The sequence below is a fragment of the Adiantum capillus-veneris genome, chromosome 9 (assembly GCF_014529385.1).
Source record: "Adiantum capillus-veneris isolate H3 chromosome 9, ASM1452938v2, whole genome shotgun sequence".
Classification (NCBI taxonomy): Eukaryota; Viridiplantae; Streptophyta; class Polypodiopsida; order Polypodiales; family Pteridaceae; genus Adiantum; species Adiantum capillus-veneris.
In genome coordinates, this window is record NC_140939.1 from 157,522,448 (window position 1) to 157,532,632 (window position 10,185).

Below are 10,185 nucleotides of genomic sequence, written 5' to 3' on the forward strand. Positions count from 1 at the left end.
TAGGATTTGGGCCACAACCAGAAACCCAAAAGGGTTCCTCAACACCAATTCAGAATCAGGCGGTGGATTTTTTTCAGAAATTTTGGAGTTATACCAAAATTCAAGAAAAGAGGGAAGGATGTAGAAGGCGAAGACAATCCTAGCAGGTGGGAATTGTCTCCTAGAAAGCCGAACACTGGATCAGACACACGTCAATAATTACCGAGACAGTTACTGCAGTAAATCCTGGAAAGCTATAAATAGAACCCATTACATTGTAATTGGGGTTCTTGCTTCTTGTATTTCGTAGTTCTTGGCCTAGCTGTTTATCTTTCGGCTTCCATCTCCAAGTATTCTCAAGTTACGAGCCTTTCTCTTCTAGCTTCACTCTGTAATCATTTGAACCCAAACTCATTACATACTTGTTACGAGCCTTTCTCTTCTAGCTTCACTCTGTAATCATTTGAGCCCAGACTCATTACATACTGTACTGATTGTCCTTGAACCATTAATCTGAATCTGCAAATACTTTTCACTCATTCAGTATGTCTATCATCTCAGTGTACTATTTCAGTTCAGTTAACTATTTCAGTTCAGTTTCAATTCTCTATTCCAGTTTCCCTAATTGAATTGACGACCTACCAGTAGCTTTGAATTCTAACACTGGAATCAACTATCTAAAGAGATCAAGTCCAATTCCACTTCGAGCTTATTACCATGAAATGTAAATGATATAACAGTCATACTCATCTAGATTACATACATTCACATTACACATAAGATCTTCATTTTACCATGATTGGGATGTCGGCAGAAGCAAGAATTGAACATGATCTAGCAGCATGAGAGGGAAAAGTGACAAAGTTAGCGCTTCCCTTGTATCCTCCACGTGTTAATTGTGTACAACCTGAAAAATTGTAAAACAAGCATTTAAAACTTGTAAAGAGGTTTGACCAGCAAATCTCAGTAATGCTGAAGACAAACATAATGCATACACTAAAAAGTACCACAAACACATGAAGAAAAAGTGCAATAAAAGCTCTAATGCTGACTCAAGATCACACCAAAATCTGACTCATGTAGTATGGGTGTATATGCATAGGCAGCTAAGGCTGGGTTCAGAGAGGGTGGCAAAGAGCAAAAAGTGAGTCCTCCCCACAGGGTTCATCGTGACTGGACAAAGAAAGTGATGCCTTGCGATTTTCTTTCCACCCCAAATAAAAGGGAAATAAGTAAGTGCCACTCGAAAAGCTGACAAAGGAGTGCCAGCTAAGAATCAAGCCCTCACCCAGCCAACTGAGTTCTCTGCACGTAGTTATAGCCATGTGACCACGCCATGCTTCTTGCTCTTTCCAGCATATCATTAGAATGGGGTAAACTGCAAGCAGAGAATGTTTGTTTCCTTCCTCTGGCCAGTCCGGATCCAGCCGAACTCAAGGATAATTAAATATTACACCGCCACAGCAGCTTTCTGCATTCAAATGCTGTCGCTTACGGTAAAGAATGCTCCCAGTAGGGCAACAGAAGGGTCCTTTTTATCAAGATCGCAACAAACGTGAAATGTGTTCTATATTCAACATGGACCAAAGCACCCCTCATAGGCTAGTCATCCTGAATACAACAGATAATGTGAAAACGTGTGCAACTCAGACACATTGCACCGATTGATGCAAGCCAGCTACAGAACGCTTGGTAAGAGGACAAACCTGGTGAGATGAGGTGGAGCCGTGAGACTCTAAGGCTTTGGGAGGTTTTGAAACCAAAGACCCTGCAATACCCACACACATCTCTCTCTCTCTCTCTCTCTCTCTCTCTCTCTCTCTCAAATTTCCCTTCTTCTTGTCCAACTTACGTAGACCAAGTAAGCGCCTCCATCTGCTGCGTTGTACTAAACAAGTTCCAAGTAGATGTTCCTGAACGCTGCCTAAGAACTACTCGGCGCGGATTGCCAGCAGCACGTTTCGAGCTCAGGCAACGCCCTAGGAGCAGATACAAAATAGGACATTTAGGCTCACAAGTAAAGATGACAACACTAATTAATACTTCTAGTTATGTCTGACATATTTATTGCTTTTTTTCGGCGGGGGAGGGGGGATTGGAGATTGGAGAGAGAGAGAGAGAGCTTGCATTTACTCTAAGAGGGACACCTTGTGTTCACTTGGTGTTTACGTTGCTAGGGCTCTTGCCCTTGGACACTCAAGTGCATCCTCCTCATAGGGTGGGTCACCCGAGGAGGACGAGTTATCTCCGTCGTTCTCAGCATGTTGTCGTGTCGCTCTGCTTTCACGATGGGAAATAGGAGGACAAGATGCAGATCGGGCCTATTTGAAGGATATGCTTAGTAGTGCATTGGCAGCAGTATATGCTAACAGATTATGCTTAGCGCTCTCACTAAAGCAAATAAAGGTCTTGATGGGTTTTCCATCCGAAATGTCATCACTTGTAATGCCATAATTGCAGTATATGATGGCTTTGAAGGGAAGGGCTTTCTCCAAAATATATCATCTATGTTTGCACCTTGAAGGCAAGTGGCTTTACGAAGCCGATGACATGGGCAAGTGAGCTTATTACCGGTTCGAGGAGGTGCTTAGCAAATCTTTGGTTGATATATATGTTTAATGTGGTGCTTTCTATCCAAAATGTTATTATTGCCATGATTTCGATACAAGCTGGATGCAAAGGGAAGGACCTTCTTTGAGCGCTTTTATTTATGCTTACACCTTGAGGGCAACATGGGTAGGGGCTTGACATGTGTCCTTGCTGCCTCTTGAGGCTTGGGCTTACCTTGTGTGTGTGTGTGTGTGTGTGTGTGTGTGTGTGTGTGTGTGTGTGTGTGTGTGTGTGTGTGTGTGTTCTATCTCATCCCCCTAGCTTTAGGGCTCGTACCTCCTTTGTAGGGATTTTGTTGACTTTTGGAACACAAGCACCTTAGTCAACAAGCACGACAAAGCACCTCAAGCTTGGGTAGTGTTCCCACAAGCACCTCAAGCTCCCCAGTGGGCAAGCACGACAAGCACCTCAAGCATCTTAGTCATCAAGCCACCTCAAGCTCAGTCCTGGCTTACCTAAGGTCAAAGGACTTTTAAGACAAACCATTGGAGGTCTTTAAAAAAGGTAACCCTAAGGTCTTTAAGCTCCATTGGCTAGCCTTGCTCTTTGACAGATCATCTCTCATTTGGACCCGTTTAGCTTTGGCCCCATGTTGAGATAGACCCGTAAACACATGTCTATATTCTAACCCTTGTCCACGTCTATTCTCCCACATTAAATGATAGTTTAATATGAGAAAATTATTTGGGTTGGTTAGATATTAGATTCTATGAAAATACAGTGCTTTCGACAGGTTCTTTAATGTAGCCCCTCTCAACTCATGCATTAGCTCCCTTTTTCTTCACCTCTGCTTGTTGCAGTATTCAGCCTTGCCCTCTCAGGTGGCGCACTACCCTCCTCATCTTCCTTCTTACTTCCTCCCAGCCCTGCTCTAGGACGGCTCCCTGCTCCTCATGTTCCCTTGCAATGCTTTCGACCACCAACCCCCCTCAAGGCAAGGCTCTCCCTGTGCGCTCAACTTCCTCGTCGGCTCTTGGTCCCTGCGCTCCTCCTTGGTACGGCATTCCCAAAATCCGCCTTGTGGCTTGTGGCCATGTTCTCCTAATCTGAAGGCCATGCCCTTTTGCTGTGTCCCTCTTCTCAAGCTTGCGGCCTCTATACTCCCTTTTTCTACAGGTCGACTTTGCTCAGCCCCCGCTGCGTTTCTACGCACCAGTCTGTAGTGCATGCAATCCTTGGCGGCCCTCACTTGCCGCTCTCCACTCCATGCATGCGGTTATCTGTACTTGAACTCCTCCATGAATTATAGTGTCGCATGCTATTGCAATGCTCGTTAAGTATCTTAATTATTAATTTCAACTTTATGCTTTTAAAAAAAACCTTTGGATAGGCTTAAAAGGGGTCCAATGAGCATTTAGATTAATTAAATAATTATCTAAGCAATTATCAAGCCTCTCTCCCTCAAAGGGGGAAGAAGGACACTCGTCCAAAACCTACCCTTGTTGCTTGATATGCCTCTTGCATATGATTGGCTAGGCCTGGAGGGGTCCAATGAGCTTCAAGCATGGGCTACAAGGGGGGGTCAACCAAAGCAAGCAATGGGTGTGCTTGGGGGGTATGCTCCCTCACTCTCTCTCTCTCTCTTATTTTCTCTCATTTCACTTGGTGAAGTGCAAGAACTACATCTCCTTCTCCAAGCTTGTTGAGAAGTTGAGAGCCTACACCAACACTCTTGGCTATGGAATGCAAATCCAACCAAGAGCCATACTTCAATGCTTAAGCTTGCCATCTTCATTACTATGCTATTATGTATGCTAGCAAGAAGAGTGATGATAAGTGGAGAACTATTTCTTTCTCCTATGAATGTTTCTTCGTCCTCTTCCCTACCCTCATTTCCTGCTAGCTCTCTCCACCTTTGAGGCCTTGGGACTGGGGCTTGGGATAGTTAATTATTTTTGCAAAGTCTATGTTATTCTTGTGATGCATGAATCTTTCCGTCTTCATTGCATCACTCAGGTCACAAGGAACACAAAGATTGTATTGTACCAAGTCTCTCTTGATGGGGGAATCTATAATACAAAAGCCTATTGGAGAGGAGATCGGCTCCACATAAATCCGGTCCTCAATTGTTGTCAAGTTCTCTAAAATCTCTCTCTTGCAAAAGCATTGTTCATGCCAAGTTAATTAGTACTATGTTTATGTTGCTACCGTCAATTAAGTTCACCCTTTATGTTCTCAAAGTAGTCTCACAAAAATTCTCTCTTTAATTCTCCTAATTCCACTATTCTCAAAGTTCATAGGCTATTTCCATTACATTGGTATCAGAGCATTTGGTTTCTCTTTTCTTGCTTAAGAAGAGAGGTCCTTAAGTAGCCTATTAATGGTTGATTTTGTTAATTATATTAGGGTAAGTGGGACTAGGATCTATTACCGGTTTTGTTGAGCCCACTATGTGGGATATGGTGCACACCTCGAGAGCTTTGGTCTTAATAATGGAGTCTTTTTAAAATTGCCTACAGTTTTACCATTATTGAGTCATAAGAAGTTTGAAAGGAGCTATCCCTTGGCAATTCTGCAATATTAGACCCACTCTACTACTCTCTATAATTAACCAATCAAATTCGAGTTGTGGGTGTAGATGCTTAAGTACCGATTTTCAAAGGCTAAGAGGAGTAGCAACTAAGGTTTTGAATTGCCAAAGAGTACACCAAGTAAACACACAAATTCTGTTAACATTAATAACTTTGATTTTGCACATGAGGTGCTAATGATGATGCCCTCATGTTTGTCAATTATCTTGTTACTAGGTTGCAGCAAGCTATGGGCAACCCTGCTTTGCAAGCCGAAGTTACTCAACAACTTCGTGCTTATGGGATTTCCCTTCCTCTCCAAGAGGAGAGAGAGCTTAGGAGGCCTCTTGATGAGACCCCCAAAAGACAACTCTCTCCCATACGAGAGGAGGAATCCAAAGAACAAGAAAGTAATGAATCCCTAAGTTCCTCTGAAGATGTGGCTCCACGAAGATGGTGGTCTAGACGGTCGCCAACTCCTCCAAAGAGAAAATGTTCAACCCATAGTCCTTCTCCTCGTCACTCCAAAAGGGAAGAGAGGAAACAAAGGAAGAAAAGGGCAAGAAATAGGTCACCCTCTTCTCCTTCTTCTTCACCTTATCTACTCCAAGTCCTTGGAGGAACACAAGCAACATCTCCAAATGATTTTTCAAGCACTGAGGGAGAACAAGCTTTTTCTCAATCAAAAGACAAGCAAATTTTTCCTTCAAGAGTTTCAATACTTGGGTCATATTATCTCTCAAGATGGTATCCGTATGGATCCATCAAAGTTGGAGGTAATAAAAGCATGGCCTAATCCAAGGAATCTACATGAGCTAAGAAGCTTTATTGGTATTTGTCCATACTATAGACGCTTCATGGCAAAATTCTCTCAAATAGCAGGACCATTACATGACTTAACAGAGAAGAACGTTAAGTACTCATGGATTGCTAAGGAGCAAAATGCTTTTGAAAAGCTCAAAGAAAAGCTTACCCCCCAACCAATCCTTATGCTTCCGGATCTCTCAAAGCCATTTGAGGTCCAATGTGATGCTTGTGGTGATTGCCTTGGAGCAGTCTTCCTTCAAGAAGGGCATGCCATAGCATATGAGAGCCGAATGATCAATACGAATGAAAGAGTCTTGGACATTTATGAGAAAGAGCTTTTAGCTGTTCTACATGCCCTAGAAACATGGAAGCACTATCTATTTTATTCTACAAATCGACCACCAAAGTCTCAAGTACTTCATGACGCAAACCAAGCTTTCCGACAAACAAATGAGGTGGGAAATTTTTCTTTCGCAATTTAATTTTCATATTGCTCACATTGTTGGCAAGCACAATCAAGTGGCCGATGCACTTTCATGACGACCAAAAGTTAATGCGTTGTCTATAGAAACTCACAATGATCTATCTTCTATGATAGATGAGTATGCCACTGACCCCGACTTTAAAGATGTAATGTCATCCCTTGCTTTGGGGAAGAAAGAGGAACCATTCACCTTGCAAGATGGTATCTTATCCATGGCAATAGGCTATGCGTTACCCACTCCCTTCGTGGGAAAGTCATGTATGAATCCCATGCTCCTCCCTATGTGGGGCATAGAGGTATTCAACCTACTCTCCGAGGAGTAGAGACGTACTTTTATTGGCCTACCATGAAAGTAGACATACAAGAGTATGTTTCAAAATGTGTCGTATGCCAAAAGACCAAGTATGATAGAGGGAAGCAACCTGATTACTTCAGCCATTGCCTATCCCAAATTCACCATAGGAGAGCATATCTTTGGATTACCCAAGTCTATCCATGGGAATAGGGAATATGGACAATAATTGACAGGTTTAGCAAGCAAGCACACTTTATTCCTGTTAAAAAGACTATTAAGGCACACCAATTGGAAACTCTCTTCATATCTCAGATTTTCAAAGACCATGGATTGCCAACATCCATCATGTCAGATAGAGATCTTAGAATGACCATTAATTTTTGGAAAGGTCTCTTAAAAAATCTAGGTACAAGATTGAATTTCTCTTCGGCTGATCGCCCACAAACGGATGGCCAAAGTGAGATAGCCAATCTTACGATACTCGATCTACTAAAGACTTATGTTACAGAAGTAGATCAACGCTCACAATGGGAAAAGTACTTACCTCTTATAGAGTATACGTACAATAATACTGTACATACTTCTATGGGAAAAGCACCTTTTGAAATCATTGAGGGAAGACCTAAAAGTCCCTTGCTACTTAAAGTACATGGGAAGATTTTTGCTATGCCGATGAGTATAGCCGTGGCCTACAAGAATCTTTTCAAAAGGTTAAGGAGGCTATATCCATCTCTCAACAAAGGCAAAAAATTGATGCTGACAAGCACAGAAGGGCCTTAACGTTTAAAGAAAATGATTGGGTCTTACTTAAATTTCCCAAGGCTCGAGGCAAACGACGGGCAAAAATCCTACACGCCATCAAAAATATTATGCTAAACTAGCAAAAAGATACTATGGTCCTTTTCAAATCTTACAGACAATCAATAAGATGGATTATCAACTCAAATTTCCCAACCATTAGCCAAAGAAGGACACTCGTCCAAAGCCTACCCTTGCTGCTTGATATGCCTCTTGCATATGATTGGCTAGGCCTGGAGGGATCCAATGAGCTTCAAGCATGAGCTACAAGGGGGGAGTCGACCAAAGCAAGCAAGGGGTGTGCTTGGGGGGTATACTCCCTCACACTCTCTCTCATTTGCTCTCATTCTTTACTTCGTGAAGTGCAAGAACTACATCTCCTTCTCCAAGCTTGTTGAGAAGTTGAGAGCCTACACCAACACTCTTGGCTATGGAATGCAAATCCAACCAAGAGCCATGCTTCAATGCTTAAGCTTGCCATCTTCATTACTATGCTATTATGTATGCTAGCAAGAAGAGTGATGATAAGTGAGGAACTATTTCTTTCTCTTATGAATGTTTCTTCTTCCTCTTCCCTACCCTCATTCCCCGCTAGCTCTCTCCACCTTTGAAGGTGTTTGAGGCCTTGGCACTAAGGCTTGGGATAGTTAATGCTCTTTGCAAAGTCTATGTTATGCTTGTGATGCATGAAGCTTTCCATCTTCATTGCATCACCTAGGTCACAAGGAACACAAAGATTATATTGTACCAAGTCTCTCTTGATGGGAGAATCTATAATACAAAAGCCTATTGGAGGGGAGATCGGCTCCACATAAATCCGGTCCTCAATTGTTGTCAAGTTCTCTAAAGTCTCTCTCTTGCAAAAGTATTGTTTATGCCAAGTTAATTAAGTACTATGTTATGTTGTCACAAACTGGTGACGTAGCGTGCCCAATGCACACACACTACCCCTAGGTGCGGGAAAGACCTCCTGCAAGAAACCCTAATTTTGACATGGATGCCCTGTACATTTTTTTGGGAAATGGCAACGTGGCTGGCTATAGAATTTGCGGCGGTTTGCACGCATGCTGACATGGCAGAGTCCCATGATTTACGACGCAGCTTTTGGGACTGAAATCAGTGGCAGTTTCTGCTTTTTATGCTACGCAAAGCTTGCTGTTTTTTCTATGCAAATTGAAGGAGAGAGAGTGAGAACTCTTTTTTTGCTTTATTTTAATAAAGCATAAGAGAGAGAAAGAAAGAGCCTCTACTTTATTTTTACAAAGCTTTTGGGCTTTTGATTTTCAACTTTTGGGGCTCTGCTTTTAGCAACCCTCGTACTCTTTAAATAAGTGGGTAGGCCACTCACAACTCAGAGCATCTGGATGCAGAGTCTGAGTGTGAGCTCCTGCCCGCACTCTTGTACTTGGAACTTAGATTAATACAAAAAGAAATACCGAAAGGGGCGCCAGTCTTTAAGGCCAATATCTCTAGGCACAAAACTCCGTCGGGCCAGTATTGAATCAATTGTGAACTGTGAAATGTTTTGAAGTGGTTATTTGGTGCTGTCACGGTAGATTCTTGACTTGGAATGTCCAAGTCCGTTACAATGGTATCAGAGCACGGCCGATATCTTTTCTACGAGAAATCTGATCCCTATTTTTTTTCCGCAGGCATCTATGGCTTCACGCAAGGATCAGTCGACTCCCTCTGCATCCAGAGATGCAGCAAGGGATCACAACAAAGATTCCGGCAAGGAGTATGGCTTGCCTCGGCCTACTCAGGCGGAGCGTCGAGAGATGGAGCGTCGTCAATTGATCGGCGATGCAACAAAGATGATGCTCAATTTTGGAAAGGATCCAAAATTTGCAAAATACATGAGCAAGACTTCTTTTCAGGAAGTGCATGCACAGTGGCAGAAAACCACAACATTACCCCCAAAACCCGCTCTCAAGAAACCTTCTGATCACAAGAAATATTCATAGAAGGAATTAGAAGAGGTAGTTGATGCATGTATTGCTCAGCTTTTTGACGCGCAAAACAAAGATAAAAAGCACGGCAAAAAGCAGAAGAAAGGCACTGACTTCCCGGGTTATTTGGGTCGTCAGTTGACATTTGAAAAGACAAAGAAACAGAAGAAGCGTATTCGATTTGAAGAAGTACCCAATTCTTCTTCTTTTGACAGTTCTTCTAGCTCATCTGACTCGAGCGAAGAAGACCGCAAAGGCAAAAAGCGAAGCAAGAAACAACGCTTCGAAAAGGACAAGAAAAATACAAAGAAGTCTAAATCTCGCCCAATGAGTGACAGTTCTACAGAGGACTCGTTTATAGACAGTTCAGACTCTGACGACAACAACTTTTATGCAAAGAAGAAGAATTTTTATAAAGCCAACCAATATGAATTTTTGGAAGATAAAAGCAAGAAGGTCCAAGAGTTTAAGGAAGGTGGACAGTCAATTAAATTTGACACGTTTTCGGGATATAGAGATGCTTCGAAGGCTTTGTCTTTTGTACAACAGTTTGACATCGCTTTCGCGGGAGGACGCTACTCAGAGCACTCTAAGATTCAGAGAGCTGCCTCTTACTTTAAGTGGAATGCTCGAACTTGGTGGTCCACGCTTTTTTTAAACAAGACTGCGCCAGATAAATGGCTGAAATTCAAGAGGCTTTTTATTTCTTCTTGGTTGACTGGAGAGTATGAACGTGATATACGAACTGCTTGG

The 10,185-nt window shown here is 42.5% G+C and overlaps 1 protein-coding gene across 2 annotated transcripts in view; it reads right to left on the bottom strand.

Annotated features, from left to right (window-relative positions):
- Positions 1-1,997, bottom strand: part of LOC147451445 (putative 4-hydroxy-tetrahydrodipicolinate reductase 1, chloroplastic) — a 93,347-nt gene extending 91,350 nt beyond the window's left edge. The window contains exons 1-4 of one of the 2 annotated variants that reach the window (XM_086520351.1): positions 1,832-1,914; positions 1,686-1,747; positions 1,268-1,590; positions 774-886 (exon numbers count right to left, since the gene is read on the bottom strand). In XM_086520351.1, the coding sequence (XP_086376477.1) occupies positions 774-886; positions 1,268-1,343 (189 nt within the window). In that variant the 5' untranslated portion in view covers positions 1,344-1,590; positions 1,686-1,747; positions 1,832-1,914. Of the gene's footprint in view, positions 1-773; positions 887-1,267; positions 1,591-1,685; positions 1,748-1,831 lie in introns of both variants that reach the window. The other variant, XM_086520352.1, reaches the window with a different exon arrangement.
- Between the last annotated feature and the right edge of the window lie 8,188 nt (positions 1,998-10,185).